Source organism: Narcine bancroftii, chromosome 10, assembly GCF_036971445.1.
Source record: "Narcine bancroftii isolate sNarBan1 chromosome 10, sNarBan1.hap1, whole genome shotgun sequence".
Lineage (NCBI taxonomy): Eukaryota > Metazoa > Chordata > Chondrichthyes > Torpediniformes > Narcinidae > Narcine > Narcine bancroftii.
Window position 1 is genome coordinate 70,160,947 of NC_091478.1, and position 19,505 is coordinate 70,180,451.

A 19,505-nucleotide genomic window follows, 5' to 3' on the forward strand; every position below is an offset into this window, starting at 1 on the left:
GAATTGTATTCTGATGAACTTTTACACTTAAGATAGAGTTTTCATTAAAAGTCTTGTTTAATGTTAATTGTAATTGGAAATCAAAATAAGGATCGTTTTTGTGTTTGTTTGGTGTTCAATGTTTTTTTGTAGTTCGTGATCTGTATTGGTTTAAGTAAGCATTTTGATACATATACAGTAATCTGCATTTCTTCCCATAGCCTGCATAACTTGCTTCCATCAGCACAGATAGGGAATGAGCACATTGACCTGGAATTGGCTATGGTACATACTCTGCAGGATTCAAGGCAGCCTCCATCATTATAGTCCCCGATAGAGTGATGGTAATTGGACCAAATGACTATGCCCCCAGCAGCACTTACCTCTACTGTCATGAAGTCTCAAATCCCTGAACTGAAGGTTTACATGTATCTTTGTTCAGTCAAGTTGCTGACCCAATTTCAATTGGGGAAATATGAATATACCTGTATCTTCATATGGTTACAAGCATTCACAGTGACATTCTCTAGGCATTCAAAGGCTTGAGTTTTAACCTCATTTAGCTCAAAACAATTGTCCACTAACACCAGACTCCTGAAACAGATATTGAGCTCTGTCATGTGAATAGAATGCTACCCAAATGGGAAAAGGACATGGTATTCTCTCAACCAGGTCTTCCATGCAAGATTATCTACGACTGATTCCACCTGCATTGAATTTGCCCATCGTTATTGATTGAAGATCTACTGGGACCAATGCCTGAAGAGAGTGCACAAAATCAGTGAACCGGTGTGGACTCAGAAGGCCAACATGGCCTTTTTCCGCTCCATAAATGGTTATATGGTTATATGGTCCCGTGTATTAAATGTGTGAGCAGTGTTCTGGACCATCAAGTTATATACAGTCAAATGATAATAAACCTGAACTTGAAGCAACTCTAAAGACAACAGACACAATCTGTCAAAAATCTAGACCTCAGGGAATCAGTGTCTTTTTTTTGAGAGAATTTACTGAGAAATTGAAAAATCATTTTTTTTCTCATTAATCTGATGTTAAATTCTCACTAGCATTAATAAGAAATTGAACGTTGTATCCTTTATTACAAAAGGGAGAGTATAAAATCCTAGAATTCTAATCCTATTGGGATTGGGTGGATGGCTTCAGCACCTGTTAGACAGCATCTGTTACGGAATGGAATAAAAGCAATATTCCTGGAGGGGAGTAATATGACACATATGATGCATTCAGTTTAACCAGATTGTCACGACAGTGCTGCTCCACTGAGAAGTCCTCAATTTCCACCCAGCTTTTAATCATTTAATAAAACTTGTGAATATTTTTGTAATGTGAAGCTGATGCTGAAATAACAAAGTTTAAAATTCAGATTTATTGTCAGAGTATATATATGACCTCACATACAACCCTGAGATTCTTTATCTTGCAGCCAGGCAGAATTTCTACTTATCAGTTGAGCAAAAAACTGTACTCAAGAAAAGATATGTGTGCAAAGATGAGAAAAGTAAACAAAGAAAAACATTAAATGAACTGTACTATGCCAAAAAAAAATACAGGTATTCAATAATAAGTAACGTGCAAACTAAGAGTTCGTAAATGAGTTTCTGATTGAGTTTGTTGTTTTGGAGTCTGATGTTGGAGGGGTACCAACTGTTCCTGAACCTGGTATTACTGATGGAACTAACCTTAATAAGGATCTAATTGAACATTAAAACTTTAGTTTGCTCAGTAAAACATAGCATTTTATACAGCATCCTTATGTAGTAATGTGCTAAGAAGATGAACAGTAGCATTATCAAAGAAAATTTTGTACCAGCTATAAAATAAAAATATTAAGGCCAGTGATTAAAGCTACATCAAAGATATATCTATAATTGCATCTTGGAGAGGAGAGAGGTGGAAAGCTTTGGAAGAAGAATTCCAGAGCTTTTAACAAGGGCAGCTGATGAAGGCATTAGCATCGAGAAAGTGCAAGAAATTGGGGAATTTGGAAATCCAGAATGTCCTTGGGTTGGAGAAGATTGGGTATTAGGAAGGAAATGCCTATCCTGGGTTTTGATCATTTGATCAGGGCAGCACGGTTGGCGTCGTGGCTAGCGCGATGCCTTTACAGAGCCAGTGATTTGGACCAGTGTCCGAATCCCGCACTGTCTGTAAGGAGTTTGTATGTTCTCCCCATGTCTGTGTGGCTTTTTCCCAGGAGCTCCAGTTTCCTCCCATCATTCAAAATGTATTGGGGTGTGGGTTAATTGGGTATAAATTGGACGGCATGGACTTGTGGGCTGAAATGGCTTGTTACTGTGCTTTATGTCTAAATTAAATTAAAATTTGGTTGAGTGCTTTTAAATTGAACTTTGTTCAGGGAGCAGTAGCAATAGCTTTATTTTCTGTTAACATTGAACTGAATTTTCATTAATTACAGGATGAAGTAGTGTCATATAAGTGGAGGGGTTTAAAAAGGTGGTGAAACAGAACTGGCAATTGTGGCATCATGTGAATCAAAATTCTTGTTTTTGATTGTGACAACAAACAATAGGGACCCAAATACAGTTCCCTGGGAGAGGAGAAAAGTAGTTACGTAGTAGTCCTATGCAGTGAACTGAGATTCACTAGAGGTGTGTTATACTGATGGCTGGCTCCTCCCCCCCATCTACCCAAATATAACCCTGGTTTCCCGCCAAAACCCTGAGCCCTTCTGAAGACCGCTGTAAGACCCTATCCTCAGTTATAAGCTAATAAAAGCATATGTTCTCCTTCCAATCATGAGAGCTTTTATTCACACTACATCCTATCAACAAATGAAACCAGCTAGAGCATTGGTTATTTCAAATCAGAATTGTGAACAAAGGAATATTCGTGGCATTCTGAAGTTGGTATAGCACTGAAGGCTTTGATCTGATTCCTTGGGCGTTGTATTTGTTCTTTAAGATTTCAGCAGTAGAATTATTTTTAATGCAACACCAGCTTTCAGCATTGCAATAAAAAAATGAAGAGAAATCTTTATCAGACATGAAAGATGACAAATGTTTCACTTTCTTTTCTTTGCAAAAAAAAATCATTATTTCTGAAGAATGTCTGACAATGAGTAGACTGATTGTTTCAACAGAATTTGAAAAGTTTGTTGTATCAAATTTAAAAAAAATTTTAACTTGTGCCATGTTGAAAACAATTCCACCCTTTCCCTGTTTTTCAACAGCTTTTGTTTTGTTTGGCACACACTGAGCTCAAAGCTGTTAAACCCAGACAGTGAAATTGTTACTAGTGGAATGGATTGTACTTGGAATATATTTTTAAATGGTGATCTCATGTTGAGCTATTAACCTTGTTTGTGTAATGTCTGTGCACCATTATACAGTTCCTTTTTTGTTTCCTTTTCGATCAGCTTTGCTCTCTATTGAAATGATGTAAAAAAAATTTAAATGATAGAACAAGTGCCATTGTATTCTCTTAATCTCTTTTCTTGGCTGTACCTACAGGTAAGTTACAAGACTTATTGCAAGGAGACATCCACCATTCTCACCCTAAGTCAGTTGGCTGCATAATTCTCAGATTATTCTTCTTCCTCTGCCATTTCACCTGGCCTCTGCTCAGTGCGTCACCATGGTGGGATAATTAAAATACTTAGGGTTTCTTTAAAATGTGTTCTTCCTTGTTCAACATAAAATTGATTATTCACCATATATCTAAAGAGCTGATTTAAAGCTGAAATGTATAAGTAAGCTAATTGCCGGAGTGAGATCATAATGTCCTGTGTGACTACTGGCTCAGAACTAGGATCTTAAAACTTTATAGCATTATGCACTAATATGCTGTGCAACTTAATAGTTCCTTAGTTTGGCCTGTGTCCTAAGAACCAGCCGGTATTCTATTTTTTTGGCAAATTTACAATTCTTAAATTATTTAATGACTCATTCTGCTAATTTTCTTTCTCTGTAAAGTTGTCCTAATGTTTAATTATGACTTAAATGAAATGGGTTTTCATATTGAAATACATGAATACTTAGTCTTTAATTTTGAATGCTTCCAGTGACATAGTTGGAAAAATTAGTGCAGGTGGTAAAATGTGTTTTAATGCCTGGTTGTTCTACATTCAGATTTTTGTGTGGGGGGGGGGGTGGGGGCGGGTGGAAGGTATGAAATATATAAATCTTTATATTTAAAAAAAATCTTTGTTTCAGTTTTAAAAGCGAAACTGAGAGTTCCAAAACCAACAAGGATTAGTTGCTACATTGAGGTGACAGTGGATGCTTTACATGATGAAACCAAGAAAACTGGAAAACGGAATGGAAACCTCCATCCACAATGGAATGAGACTTTGACCTTGTAAGTAACTTCTCATTTTGATCAACGTGTTTATGTGAAGTGTTTTGCATAAATTTATAATATTTTTAAGGCCGAGCGAGAATGGAGATGGATATAATGGCCAACTTGATTCATTTATAGGTAAGTATGTCTTGGACTTGCAGTGTCACCAGAAGTCTTGGATGAGGTGAGTAAAGGACATTAGTACATTTGTTGCTATTCCTCATTGTTGCATTCCATATTGCATTCACTGGTGGTGCATCTGTTATATTCATCCATAATCCTAGTTACACCTAGCAAAGGATCAGAAAATAATTGCTGGAAATCGCAAATAAAAAGAAACACTCAGCAAATCAGATAAAGTCAATGTAAAGTGAAACATCATTAATGTTTCAGGTTCAAGATCCTTTATCAGACCTGGTGAAATTAGGTGACGAGTATTTGCATTTTCAGAAAGGACAAAGGAATATCTCAGATAGGGAGAGGCCAGATTTCCTTAGGCAATTTGCTGTTTATGAAGTTGATGGACAAGTGAAGCAGTTGGAAAGGGAGAAAACAAGCAAAGGGACTTGTAAAAGCTGTGAAATGTTGGATCAAGGTGCAGATCAGGAAATGGAAAATGCAAAAACTGTTGATACTAAATCCTTCCAGATTGGGATTATCTATTCCTGTGGATGCATGTTCCCAAATTTGAGATTAGGAAGAAAAAGGCAAATTCTTTCATATGCTTGAGTCAATATTTTTAATTGTTTCTAAGTATTTTTGTGTGTTTAACTATTTTTAACATTTTATAAGAAATTGTTTTAATCAAATTTAGTAGTCTTTAAATGTCACTATGGAAAAACTTGCAAAGCTTCACAGGTCTTTTGCCTCCATTCGAAGGTAGCCAAGGCATTTTAAGTAGAGGGATAGAGGGACACACAGACCAAAGCCAAACCATTGTTCATCTTACCATAATGCACAGGGATTAGGAGTTTCTGGGTAATTGATACCACATATTCATACAAGATCCACAAGATCTTATTCTTGTGTGGATAATAGTGGGGGCTGTAGGAAGGATGAACAACCTAACTGTGGCATTATGGTTCAGGAAGCCATTCAAGAAGGGGGAGAGAAAAGAAATGTAGCATAATTGTGGATAATTTAGATAGGGAAATAGACAAAGTTCTCTGGCACAGGGATGGAATATCCTGAAGCCTGCATTGCCTGCTTGGTGTGCCTGGATTCAGGACATCTTATCTTACCTGCAAAGGAATTTGTAGTGGGAGGAGAAAGATCTTGTTGTCATCATCCCTATGGGTACCGAAGACATCGGTAGAACTAGGAGGGAGGTTCTACTAAGAGAGTTGAGGAGCTAGGGACAAAATCAAAAAGCAGAATCAAAAAGGTGGTGATCTCTGGATTACTACCTGAGCTGCGTGAAAATTGGCACAGGGCCCAAAAGATTAGAGAGTTAAATGAGTGGCTCAAGGATTGGTGTGGGAAAAGGGTATTCCAATTCATGGGAAATTGGCATCAGTTTTGGCATCAATATTGGCATCAGTATTGGAGAAGAAACTGTTTAAAGGGAATGGGCTGCATCTGAATTGTGATGGGACCTGGATGCTGATGAACTACATAACTAGGACTATGGACAGGGATTTAAACTAAATAGAAGGCGTGTGAGTTCAGCAGATTGGAGAGGGATAGATAAAGTAAAAGAGAAGACTGAGAATAAAGTAAAAAGCAAAAGTTAAAAATGAGAAAAAAAGAGTAGAATGTATGAAGGTCAAGTGCAAAAGTGGCAAAACTTACCAGATTTTAAAAGCACAATGAGTATAAGGGCACTTTATCTGGATGTCCAAAGTATTCAAAATAAGATCAGTTAACTTGTGGCTCAAATCACTACAAAGGATGTGATTTAGTGACCATTACAGAAATGTGGTTGCAGGGTGGAGAGGATTGGGAATTAAATATCCAAAGATATCAGGTAATATGGAAGGACAGGCAGGAAGGGGAGGGAGGTGGGGTTCTGCTTTTAGTTAAGGATGAGATCAGGGCAACAATGAGAGATGATGTAATATCTAAGGAGCAAAATGTTGAATCCAACTGGGTATAGTAAAGGGAAAAAAAAATCAGTTATTGGAGTTGTCTATAGGCCACCCAATAATAACATTACGGTGGCACAGGCAATAAACCAAGAAATATTGGAGGCATGCAAGTATGGAACAGTAGTTATCAAGGGGAGATTTGAACATGCACATTGATTGGGTGAATCAGGTTAGTCAAGGCAACCTTGAAGAGGACTTCATTGAATGCATACTTGATGGTTTTCTTGAACAGCACGTTACTGAACCTACAAGGAAATATGTTATCTTAGATCTGATCCTGTGCAATGAGACAGGTAAAATTAGTGATCCTATAGTTAGGGATCCTCTTGGAAAGAATGATCACAATATGACTGAACTCCTCATTACAAATGGAGGGTACAATAGTTTGATCTAAAACCAGTATATTATGCCTAAACAAAGGAAACTACAAGGGGATAAGGGACGAGTTGGCCAGGGTATACTGGGAATATTGGCTATATGGAATGATGATTGAAGAACAGTGAAAGAGTTTCAAAGAGATTTTCACTGTGCTCAACAAAAGAATATTCCAGTTAAAAGCAAGGACAGTAAGGGTGGGGACAGCCAGCCTTGAATAACTAAGGATGGCATCTTGTGTTCACAAAATCACCAAGAGCAGTGGGAAAATAGAAGATGTGGAAAACTTTAAAAAGCAACAAAGAACCATGAAGTAAGCAAATTATGAAGATAAAGATATCAAAGGATCCAAGACTATTTTTACTTCGAGATATCTATGAAAAGGATATAAAATTGAAATTGGACAAATACCAAGAATTTTTTTTAAGTATTGCAATAGCAACTGCAAAGAAATGTATAGCGATATCATGGAAAGATGATAGAGAAGTGTTTATTAAGTAGATGGTATAATGAGATGAAAAATTGGATATCTTTGGAAAAAATTATGTATTGTTTAAGGAATCAAGTTGAACATTTTTATAGTATTTAGAAACCATATATGGATTTTATGGATAATTTTCTGCCCACCTCTTTTATCTTATCCTCTCCTCTTAATTAGTAGTTTTTAATAACAATTAATGATTGTCTATGCTAATATTATTGTATATTAGGTAGTAGGTGTTTCTTTTCTTTCCTTTTCTTTTGGGTGAGAGGGGGGATGGGGAGAAAAATATAAAAGTTTTTTGTATCATTGGATATGGATATTTGATTAATGTTTTATTCATTTTTTCCTGTAATGATGCAAACAATTAAATAAAAATTAAAAAAAAAACATGAAGTAAGCAATAAAGAGTGGAAAGGAAGACTATTTAAGAGATTAGCACAAATATAAAAACGGACAATAAAAGTTTTTACAGTTATATAGAGTGCAGAAGGATGGCTAAAGTGAAGGTTAGTCCCTTGGAGGATGAGAAGGGGGAATTGATATTGGGTAATGAGGAAATGGCTGAAGCTTTGAATGACTATTTTGTGTCAGTTTTCACGGTGGAGGACATGTCTACCATGCCAAAGACAGATGATATGGATGTGATGGGAGGTAAGAACCTAGATGTAATAGCTATCACTAAAGTGGATCAATGGATAAGTCACCAAGTCCTGATGGAATGCATCCCAGGGTAGTGAAAGATAAGGTTGAAGTTATAGTCGAGGCTTGGTGATAACTTACCAAAATTCTCTGGAGTCTGGGCAGGTCCCGCCAGATTGGAAGAAGGTGAATGTCATGCCACTATTCAAAAAAAGGAAGTAGGCAAAAGGCAGAGAACTATAGGCCAGTTAGTTTAACATCTGTAGTGGGGAAAATGCTAGAAGCCATCATTAAAGATGAAATAGGAGCAAAATGGATCCATCCGGCAGACTCAGCGTGGATTCAGCAAAGGCATCATCATGTTTGATGAACTCAGCGTGGTTCTTTGAGGCTATAACAAGCACGGTAAATAGAGGGGAGCAGATGGACATTGTTTACCTAGTTATCCAGAAGGTGTTTGATAAGGCGTCACATAAAAGACATACATAAGATAAGGATGCATAGAGTTGGGGGTGATCTATTAACATGGATAGAGGATTGGTTAACCAATGGAAAGCAGGTAGTTGGGATGCAGGGATGCTTTCCTGTTTAGCAATCAGTGGTGACCGAGGTGCCATAGGGATCTGTGCTGGAGCCTATACTGTTCATGATATACATTTAATGATCTGGAAGAGGGGACAGAGGGTAGTATATCTAAGTTTGCTGATGACATTAAATTGAGTGGAAAAGCAAATTGTGCAGAGCATATGGAGAGTCTGGAGAGAAATATTGATAGGTTAAATGAGTGGGCAAGGGTCAGGCAGATGGAATGCAATGTTGGTAAATGTGAGGTTATCCACTTTGGAAGGAAAAATGTAGAATCAGATTATTATTTAAATGGAAAGTGATTGCAGCATGGTGACGTGCAGAAAAACTTGGGAGTACTTGTGCATGAATCACAAAAGGTTGGTTTGTAGGTGCGGTGGGCTATCAAGAAAATGAAATGTTGGGCTTCATTGCTAGAGAGATTGAAGTTGGGAGCGGGGGGTATGCTGCAACTGCACAAGGTACTAGTGAAGCTGCATCTAGACTACTCCGTACAATTCTGGTCTCCTTCCTTGAGGAAGGATGAACTTGCTTTGGAGGCGATCCAGAGGAGTTTCAGCACATTGATTCCAGAGTTGAGGGGTCTAGCCTATGAGGAGAGATTGAGTCGTCTGGAACTACACTTGCTGCAATGTGGATGAGAGGGGATCTTACAGAAACATATAAAATTATGAATGTCATAGATAAAATAAAGGTAGCTAAGTTGCTTCCATCAGTGGGGGAGACTAGAGCTAAGGGACATAGCCTTAAGATTCAGAGCAATAGATTTAGGACAGAGATGAGGAGGAATTGCTTTTCCCAAGGGGTGGTGAATCTATGGAATTCGCAGCTCATTGAAGCAGTGGAGGCAACCTTGGTAAGTGTATTTAAGAAAAGGTTAGATAGAAAGAAATCTCTTGGTGCCTGCCACATTGACCACCGCCAGTGGGCTGATAACGCCTCAAACCGTGCATCTTGGCGCCTCACAGTTCGGCGGGCAGCAACCTCCTTTGAAGAAGACCGCAGAGCCTACCTCACTGACAAAAGGCAAAGGAGGAAAACCCCAACACCCGACCCCAACCCACCAATTTTCCCCTGCAGCCGCTGCAACCGTGTCTGCCTGTCCCGCATCGGACTTGTCAGCCACAAATGAGCCTGCAGCTGACGTGGACTTTTACCCCCTCCATAAATCTTCATCCGCGAAGCCAAGCCAAAGAAAGAAGATAGATTTTTACATAGTAGGGGAATTAAGGTATATGAGGAAAAGGCAGGTAGGTGGAGATCAGCCATGATCTCATTGAATGGCAGAGCAAGCTCGATGGGTTGGGTGGCCTTTTCCTATGTTCTTTATGTTCTAAAGATGGTGACCTTGGTTGCAGACCAGTGGGAGGCACTGAGGCTAAGAATAAATGGCAGGCTGTTGGTGATTCAAAGTGAAGAACCCACAAAGGCTGTGGTCTTCTGGTGACTGGCTGGAGACTGGCTGAAAGGGTACCAGGTTTCAGAACTGGGATGTGAGAAGGTGCTGGAGGCATCCTGATTGTGTCAGAAGTGTACATCTGGAACTTGGGTTGCTGATGTTTTGGACTGAAGATTGTGTGGCTGCAGAGGCTGCAGGAATACTGGAGACAAAGGTATGGATATTCAGTGACTCTGGGGGAACTCTCTTTTGCTTCTCTTTCTCTGTAAGGAGCTCTGGGTAATTTCTGTTGATAGTGAATCTTTGTCTTCCTTATAGTAGACTAAAGGAAATTTTGTGTAATATCACATTTTCTGTTTTATCGCAGGTCAATAAAATAATCTTGAATCTTGAAGATTAGTGTATGGTTGGCTATAACAATGCGGGTGGGAAAATCGAGTTCAGATGTCAGGCAAAATAAACGTGATATTGCCCATTGTAGTAATTTGGCAGGATTAATGGTCCTGCTCCATTCCTAGCATAGATAGCACCAAATGAATTAGAATTCAATATGAAAAATGCAAATATTATTGGGATTATTCCAGATGAAATAAAATTTTAGTCTGGCACAAATAAGTTCTTTCTATGCAGCAGGAGTGTCACAGCTGAGTGAACTCAGTGTTATTGATGAACATTCACTTCTGAGAAACTTGAAAACATGAATAACATCTGCTGTTGTATTGTTGGTAGAATCAGGAAGTTATGTGAAATTTGATATTGGAAGTAGTTCTGGGTTAGACATTTATAAGATAATGAAAATATTTGAAATGTTTAATTATGTTTATCTCTTTTGACTGGAGCATTACTGAAGGGAATTTTGATTTAGAACAATGGATCACAACCTTTTTCCACTCATGTATACTTTACGTAATCCCTACGCCAGAGGTGCTCTGTGATTAGTAAGGGATTGCTTAAAGTGGTATGTGGATGGAAAGAAAAAGTTAGAAAACCAGCGTTTTAATTTTTCCTAATTGACTGGTTATGTGCATGGTTTCATAACTCTAAAGGAAATGGGCCAATGACAATTTTTCTCAAGCAAAATATTTCAGTGACAATTGGGTCTAGAACAGTGATTCTCAACCTTCCCTTCCCACCCACGTACTACCTTAAGCAATCCCTTACTAATCACAGAGCACAAAGGCATAGGGATTACTTAAAGTGGAATGTGAGTGGAAAGAAAAAGGTTGAGAACCACTGATTTAGAATTTGTTCCCATGCTATGAGAACAAGGATTTAAAGGATGAGAAAACAAAGGGTATTTGAACCAGAAATACTCACAACACAGTGGGGAAAGAGCAGTATGGCTGCTTCCTATGCTACAAACAACAAAATAATTTCTACCAATGGGAATAGATCATTAAATAGAATTCCATGAGGTGGATACTGTCATATGGGACTATTTGAATAAAATATTAATGTGGGAAATTTGAGACAAAATGCTGAAAATTCACAGTAGCTCATGCAGCATCTTTTAAAGAGGAAGAGACTGGTTAATATTTCATGTGGTGTTTTTGGCAATATTAGAACAAGAAATGGATCAAGGTATATTCATTAGACCTCCACATTGTTTCCTTCCACTTCCAGAAGGTAATCTCTTCCTCAATGCTTATTTCTTAATGGTATAATGAAAGCAAAGATGTAATTAGTCAAATTCTAAAATGGTGAATCATAGATTTATTCTGTAACATGCTTTAGGCATCTTAAGTTAGATACAAGGTAAATTTAAAAGACAAAATTAGAATTTAAAAAACATCAACTTGGCATTCCTCAGTTTTTCATAATCAAATTTTTATCTAGGAATGTAACGCCACAGAGCAGACTGGAGCTGGAAGTGTGGAACAGTCATACCTTAAAAAATGAATTATTTGGCAAGGTGTCGATCGATGTCTGTGACATTTTAAAGAAGAACAATGGAAAATGTGAGTTTTTATGTACATTTTTGTTGGTCACTTTTTCAGGATAGCTTTTATGTAAACTTCACCCAAGCAGTTTGCTAGAATCTTGAGGACATTCGGGGAATGGACATTAAATGTTGATCTTGCCAATAAACCCAGCTCCTATTAATGATTAAAAAAAAACCCACTGAACAAAAGGATATGAAAGTTTGCAGTACTTTTTAAAAACTATTTAACTTTTTTTAACTATTTAACAGTAACTCATGAAGAAAACAAGGATTCTGTTGTTTTCTGAATATCAAGAAAATTAGTAAAAGAAAAGCTGGCTGCTTTGTAGTTTTGGCATGAACCATTCAGGATTTGAAGTCTAAATTATGGTTCAGGACTTGCAGATGATTATATCTGAAGATGGTTGCTTGAAGAGGAAACCTGAGCATTAACAGTATTAATGCTGGCAACTGAAACGGTATGCCTGATGTCTTGGAGTTTGTGATGAAAGTACACAGGATCCAACTTGGATTTCATGAAGCAAAGAAAGTTCTTCCATCTTCTTTGTAATTTAACAATTTAGAGAGAAATTAGAAATGTATTGGCTGCACAGATTGATTTCTGAGATGGCGAGTTTGTTCCATGGAGGGAATTTGAGCAGACTGTTTATCTACTCATTTGAGTTTGGAGGACAGAAATAATCTCATGAAAAGATGCACAATTCTTAAGAGGCTGCAGGATTTCTTCTGAATTGAATGTCTAGAACCAGAGGTCAAAGTCTCAAATTAAGAGATTGGCAACTTAGGACAGAGGTGAAAAGAAATTTATTTGTTGAATCTTTGAAATTCTCTACTTAAGTGTGATATGGAAGTTCAATCTCTCCGTATATTCAGAACCTGATAATAAATTATGGATAGGATAGAAGGCTATTAACTAAATGCAGGCAAATAGGACTCAAGCAGAATGTCAACTTGATCAACATGAATGTTTTAGGCCAAATGGCCTGTTCCATGCAGTGTATGACTCTCTGACTCTCATAGAATTTTGTCAGAATAGTTGTATGGTATTCTTCGTTGACCATTCCCAAGACTATAGATCTCATACTGATTCTCATCTGATTCACAGTAGCTCATCTGATTCTATCCTGTTTTCATTTCCTTTAATAACTTCATTATTCCCTCAGGGGAATAGTGACTTTAGTAACAATGAACTTAATTGTTGTTATCAGAGGGAAAATCTGCAGAAAGTGTTGGCCCAGATGGTGTACCTGCCCGCATCCTCAAAACCTGTAAATGGAGCATTTGCAGACCTTTTCAAAGTGTTGCTGCTATGGTCTGATGTCCCTATCTGGTTCAAAAGGAGAGCAAGGTGACCTGCTTCAACAACTTATCATCTAGTGACACTTACATGAACCTTGATGAAGTATTTTGAGAGGTTGGTTATGGACCAAATCAACTTTTGAAGTCTCAGAAAGGATCTGGATCCACTTCAATTTCCTATCATTACAACATGTCAACAGTGAATGCCTTCCACTCTGCGTTAGATCACCTGGACCACAAGAATGTCCATGCCAGGTTGTTGTTTAACACCACCATATTTGCTAAACTAATAATCAAACTTGGGGAGCTGGAACTCTGATCAACCTCTTGCAACTGGATCCTTGATTTCATCACAGCAAACCCCAAACAGTATGGATTGGCAACATCACATCATTCTCACTGACCAGCAACACAGGACACCTCAAGGCTGCATATATGGTCCCCTGCTCTATTCCCTCTACACTCACTATTGATTTGCCAAGTTCAGCAAAATCTATAAATTCGGTGACAAAACCACCTTTTTTTGCTCAATAATGGGAAATGAAGAGTGATGGAAATCAAGAATCTGATTGTGTGCGCCAGAACAACAAACTGGCTTGCAATATCACCAAATACAAGGAGATTATTGTTGATTTTTGGAAGGAGACGCCAAGAGACCACATACCTGTCTGCATTGATGGGAGGAAGTTGGAGAGAGTCAGCACCTTTAAGTTCCTGGGAATCCATATCTCAGAAGACAGAGGCAGCCAACTGAGGCAACCATGAAAAAGGCAAACCTGTTCTTTTACCTTAAACCTTTAAGTTCTTGGAGGAGATTTGGCAATACAAGTTCCCCGGAACACAGAAAGCTACAGAATGTAGTATACACAGCCAGAAACATTACAGGGTCTGATCCCTCATCCATTGTAGTCATCAAGAAGGCAGCCAACATCATAATAGAGTCATCACCCTGGTCACAACCTTTTTCTGCTGCTACTTTTGGGCAGAAGTTACAGAAGTCTGAAAACTAGCACATCCAAGTTCAAGAACAGCTTCTTTCCAATGGCTATCAGACTCTTGAACCTCCTCTTAAGTGCACCAATCATGTACTGTCTGTACTATTGGAAGTCACTTTATTGCAGTAGGATTACTGTGTATATTATCTATCTTTTGTATTTTTTGCCTCTTTTAATTTATTTCAATTACAGCAGTTTACTATTATAGCTTTTCTTTACATGTATCCTTTCAGCTACAGCAAGTAATATTTTTGGGCACATGTACATTATATAATGTGTATGACAACAAACTCATTATCATTGGGTAAAATTTATTGCAGATGCCAGCATTAAAGGATCAAACAAATATGTTTCATTGATAATGGAAATATTTCTATTTCTTGCCAGACTGGCAAATCTGCACCAAAATCGTAAGGAATCTTAATCATAATGTGAACCTTCCTCTTGGAAATGGATTAATGTCACCTAGAGTGATGAAAGGCAAACAAATGCAGATGATTGAAATGTGGAATAAAAGTAGAAAAAGCTGGAAACACTCATCTGGTCATGCAACATCTGTTAAAAGAGAAACAGAGTTAATAGATCAAAGACTGTTATGTTTACATCCATGTTTAGAGAACAGATCAAAATTTAATTAGTAGCATGATGGAGGTCTTATGATGTGGCTTGCTTTGAATAGTTGACTTCTACGTCACTTCCGTGCAATGTTAATTGTAATGAAGTTGCCAGTTTGTTTTGTACTTCAAAATGATCTTTTAGGAATCTAATAATCTGTTCCACAAACTCCCTACATTCTATTTCTCATGTTGTTCAAATACATCAAATGTGATGTGATATAAGCACACGGAAAGTCATCCTCCATCTAAAGGAAAAATCATACATGGCAATCTCATTGAGAAATATAAAACTCCTAAGAGGCTTAACTGGGAAGTTAGTGTTATGGCTGGGAAATTTTGTTATGGGGTTAGTCCCAGAATATGGGACCAACTATTAAGCTCCATGATGAGAATTTTAAAAAACTTGGATAGTTATTAATCTATGCCACAGTGCTGTAGATGTTTTGTTGTTGAGTTTATATAAAATAGGTGCATGTATTCTAAAAAGATTCAGTTAATGGTGTGTGAAAGTGGAGATGAGGTTGTCCATGAAAATATTTCTTTGATTTTTTTTCTTGTACTTTATTAATGGATGCATTTGTTGCACTTGTGAGTTTATTTCTAGTGCTCTATGTTCTTTATGATCCTTTGTAATTAATGTTTTTTTTTTAAATAGTTTAATCAAGCAATTTGTTGAACTTAAGATTTTTAACATTAGGAATTTTGAGAATAAATTCTAGTAAATAAATATATATTTTTCTCAGTAAATAGTCCCTCTCCAAAATTGTCACCATTTCTTCCACCTCTTTCCTCCATTGTTCCCCTTTAGTCTTCCCATCTGTTTTGTACTTCCTCTCCAAGTTTCATTTTTCAAGATCAAGATCATATGCTGGCAGGGTGTGTGTGCACAATGAAGGGGATATAGTAATGTTTGAATTGACTCCCATCAGAATTCTGTAATTGCTTTACATAACAATATTGGACACTAGTCAGCAGTTTCCACTATCCATGCTTTACTTCTCTTGCCCAATTGGAGCTTGGATATCTGCTATTCTTTTCACACATAATAACTAATCCAGCACAAATCGAGATTAAACTGTACCAATGCTACCCATTTCTGGCTCAGTATAGCACCATCTGTTTCATTAACTCATCAAGGTTTTTTCTACAAGACTTTTGTAAGCACAAGAGAAATGAAAATAATATGCAAAATATTAACTGCAGTACAACTCCAATTATCCAACATGGTTGGAACTGGGCCTATTTCAGATAAATGTTTTTTTCAGAGAACTGGTCACTTTTTAAAAACAGCCCAGTAGCAACAGCAAATCACTTGTAACAGTGTTTAAAAACACAACAAACAACAAGGGAAGGTTTTTTAAGGATAAAAATAATGTTTAATTCTCACCAAAAAAAATACTGGCCATCTCCGGGAGCCTGAGGTCTGGACTCCTGCCTGGAACCTGTGGTTCCCGCTCCTGCCACCAGGAGCCCGAGGTTCCCGCTCTTGCCGCCGGGAGCTCGAGGTTCCTGCTCCTGCCGCCGGGAGCCCGAGGTTCCCACTCCTGCTGCTGGGAGCCCGAGGTTCCCGCTCCTGCCGCTGGGAGTCTTGAGGTCCCCATTGCTACTGGGAGCCCGAGGTCCGTGCTTCTGCCGGGAGCCTGAGGTCCCTGCTGCTGCTGGCAGCCCAACGTCCCCGGTCAGTTCAACTCCGAAAATTTTTTGGATAAATGAGGATTTCTGATTTGTTTCGGATATCCTCATTTATCCAAAATTTTAAACATTTTTCGGATAATGAGGATTTTGGAGAATCTAATTTTGGATAATTGGAGTTTGTATATCCATGCAGTAGATGTGTGTATATCCATGCAGTAGATGTGCTTTTGCCTTTTGTTTAATTACTGAACGTTTAAGCAGCAAATTAGGTAAATCATCTGAGTTTGATCTGTCTGAGATTAAATTAATTATATTTTAAATGCAACAGTATATTTCACTTCCATTGCTGATGAGGGAATGGGGAATGGTTTTCAGAAGAAGGAAAGTTTGGTTGAATGCCATCCTAATCCCTCTTGGTGTGATTTCAAAACTGATCAGCAAACTCCAAAACTTCAATACACCACTGAGTAATTGGATCCTGAATTTCCTCACCTCCAGACCACAATCGGTGAGGATTGGTAAGAATATCTCCTCCACAATCTCTTATCAGTACCGGAGCACCACAGGGCTGCATTCTTAGTCCTCTGCTCTACTTGCTTTACACCTACGACTGTGTGGCTTGGCACAACAACACCATCTACAAATTTTCCGACGAATCCACAGTAGTTGATTGTGTAAAAAGAGGCCATGAGTCAGCAAACAGGAGGGAGATTGAAAACTTAGCTGAATGGTGTCCTAGCAACAACCTCTCACTCACTGTCCCAATGAGCTGATTGTAAACTTTAGGAAGGGAAAACCAGAGTTATACAATTCAGTGATCATTGGGGGATCAGAGGTGGAGATGGGGGAGCAAACTTAAATTCCTGGGAGTCACTATTTTGGAAGACCTTTCCTGGATCCAACACACTAATGTCATTGTGAAGAAAACATGTCAGTGCCTTCACTTCCTCAGGAGTTTGCAGAGACTTGGTATGACATCGAAACCCTTGGAAAACCTACAAATGTGTGGTGGAAAGTGTGCTGACCGGCTGCATCATGACCTGGTGTGGGAAAGTCCTGCAAAAGGTAGCGGACACAACCCAGTACATCACAGGCAAAATTCTCCCTGCCATCAAGAAAATATACATGGAATGCCGTTGGAGAGCAGCAGCAATCATCAAAAATCCACACCACCTTGGGCATGCTCTGTTCTTGCTGCTGCCATCAGGAAAGAGGTATAGGTGCCACAAGATCCCTCCACCATCATACTCCTAAAGAACAAAATCAATCAGAAACTCATTTAAGGACTCTTATTTTGCAGATTATTTGTTACTGAATATTTTTTTCTGTATTGCATAGTCAGTTTATTTACATTTCTCTCATGTACAAATATCTTTTCTTAAGTACAGTTTTTGCACTACCATTTTAAGTAGAAATTCTGTCTGGCTGCAGGAAAAAGAATCTTAGGGTTGTATGTGATGTTATGTATGCAGTCTGACAGTAAAGCTGGACTTTGAGGTGCTGCAGTCAGCAGTCACGGTTCACATACTCACCTGAAGAAACATCATGTGATACTGTAAGGCTGGAGAGGGGGGGGGGGGGTAAAAGGCACAATTTTCCTCATTAAAGAACAGAACATAAAGTTTTACTTAATTAATGTGTTCCTGACATTTAAACACTTGTAGAAATTTTGAGAATAATATTTATGATATTGACTGGAGTTGCAGCTTTTGCTATTTGAACTATAATTTGGTGGGTAATATATCACAACCTTGCTTAATTAATGCATTTTTATCTCCCTTCTCTGCCTTCCTCAGGGACTGCTCCCTCCGTGACTCCTTCATCCCTTTCCACCAATTGCTCGCTTGATACCTAGCCCTGTAACTGCAGGAAATGCTGTCCTGGCGACCACTCCTCCCTCACCACTATTTGCGGCCCTAAACAGTCCTTCCAAGTGAAGCAAAACTTCACTTGTGAATCTTCAGGGATCATCTATTGCATCCAATGCTCCCATTGTGGCCTTCTCTACATCGGACTGGATGCAGAGTGGGAGATCACTTAGTTGAGCACCTCGCTCTGTTTTCTGTAATAGGAAGGATCTCCCAGTGGCTATCATTTCAATTCCCTATCCATTCCTGTGCTGATGTGTCTGTCCACAGCCTCATGCACTGCCAGACTGAGACTATACTCAAATTAGAGAACAACACTTCATATTCCGTCTGGACATCGCCCAACTGGATAACAACTTATCCAGTTTATGTTAGGCCCCCACCCTGTCTCCCTCTTTCTCCATCCTTCTGTCTTCTTTCCTCCAGCTCTGTATTCACAGAGCACCTCCCCTCCCCTCCCCTCCCGTCCTCTTAAGCATGGCCACCTATGGCCTATTTGCTGTTAGTCTGTGCTCCTGCCCCTGCTGCTTCTTCCCTCCTTTCCTATTCTCTCCCAGCCTTTTTATTCAGACACCTGCCTGCTTTTTGCTCAAACCTTGATGAAGGGCTCACCCCAAAATGTTGGTTATATATCTTTGCCTCCTAAGGATGCTGCAAGACCTGCTAAGTTCCTCTATCATTTTGTATATCACCTTAAAGGTATTCAGTTCTCAGATGGTCAACATAGATGTGTTCCATTTTAAGTTCACAGAAAGGTTAATTGGATGAAATGCAGAAATACATTGCATACATTTTGTTGGCTTCATAAAATATTTAGTGAAAAACTTAAGTGTTCGTGGCTTCTGAAAATATATTTTGCCATAAAATATGTGGGACTTTATATCCAAAGTTATGCTTTAACACTTAGGTCACAAAGCAAAGTGAGATGGTCCAAGAGGCATTTTAGATCACAAGATTTAAGAGCAGAAATAGGCCAATCAGCCTGTTGGGTCTGCTCTGCCAGTTAATCATGAGCTGATCCTTATCACTCCCCAGTCTTCTCCTCGTAACCCTTGATGTCCTGACTAATCAAATACCAGTCAATTTCTGTCTTATATTCACCTAATGACCTCACTTCCACTGCTACCTGTTGTAGCAAGTTCCACAGACTCATGTCCCTTGGCTAAAAAAAAATTCTCTAGATTTCTGTTTTAAACTGACACCCTTTTATCCTGAAATAGTGGCCTCTTGTCCTAATCTCTCCTACCATGGGAAACAACAGTGTCACAGTTACTCTGTCCA

The 19,505-nt window shown here is 38.5% G+C and overlaps 1 protein-coding gene across 4 annotated transcripts in view; it reads left to right on the forward strand.

The window, feature by feature from the left end:
• Nucleotides 1–19,505, forward strand: part of wwp2 (WW domain containing E3 ubiquitin protein ligase 2) — a 185,902-nt gene that overhangs the window by 30,943 nt on the left and 135,454 nt on the right. For all 4 annotated transcript variants that reach the window (XM_069901300.1, XM_069901298.1, XM_069901299.1 and 1 more), the window contains 2 exons: nt 4,173–4,317; nt 11,705–11,826. In XM_069901300.1, the coding sequence (XP_069757401.1) occupies nt 4,173–4,317; nt 11,705–11,826 (267 nt within the window). The remainder of the gene's footprint in view (nt 1–4,172; nt 4,318–11,704; nt 11,827–19,505) is intronic.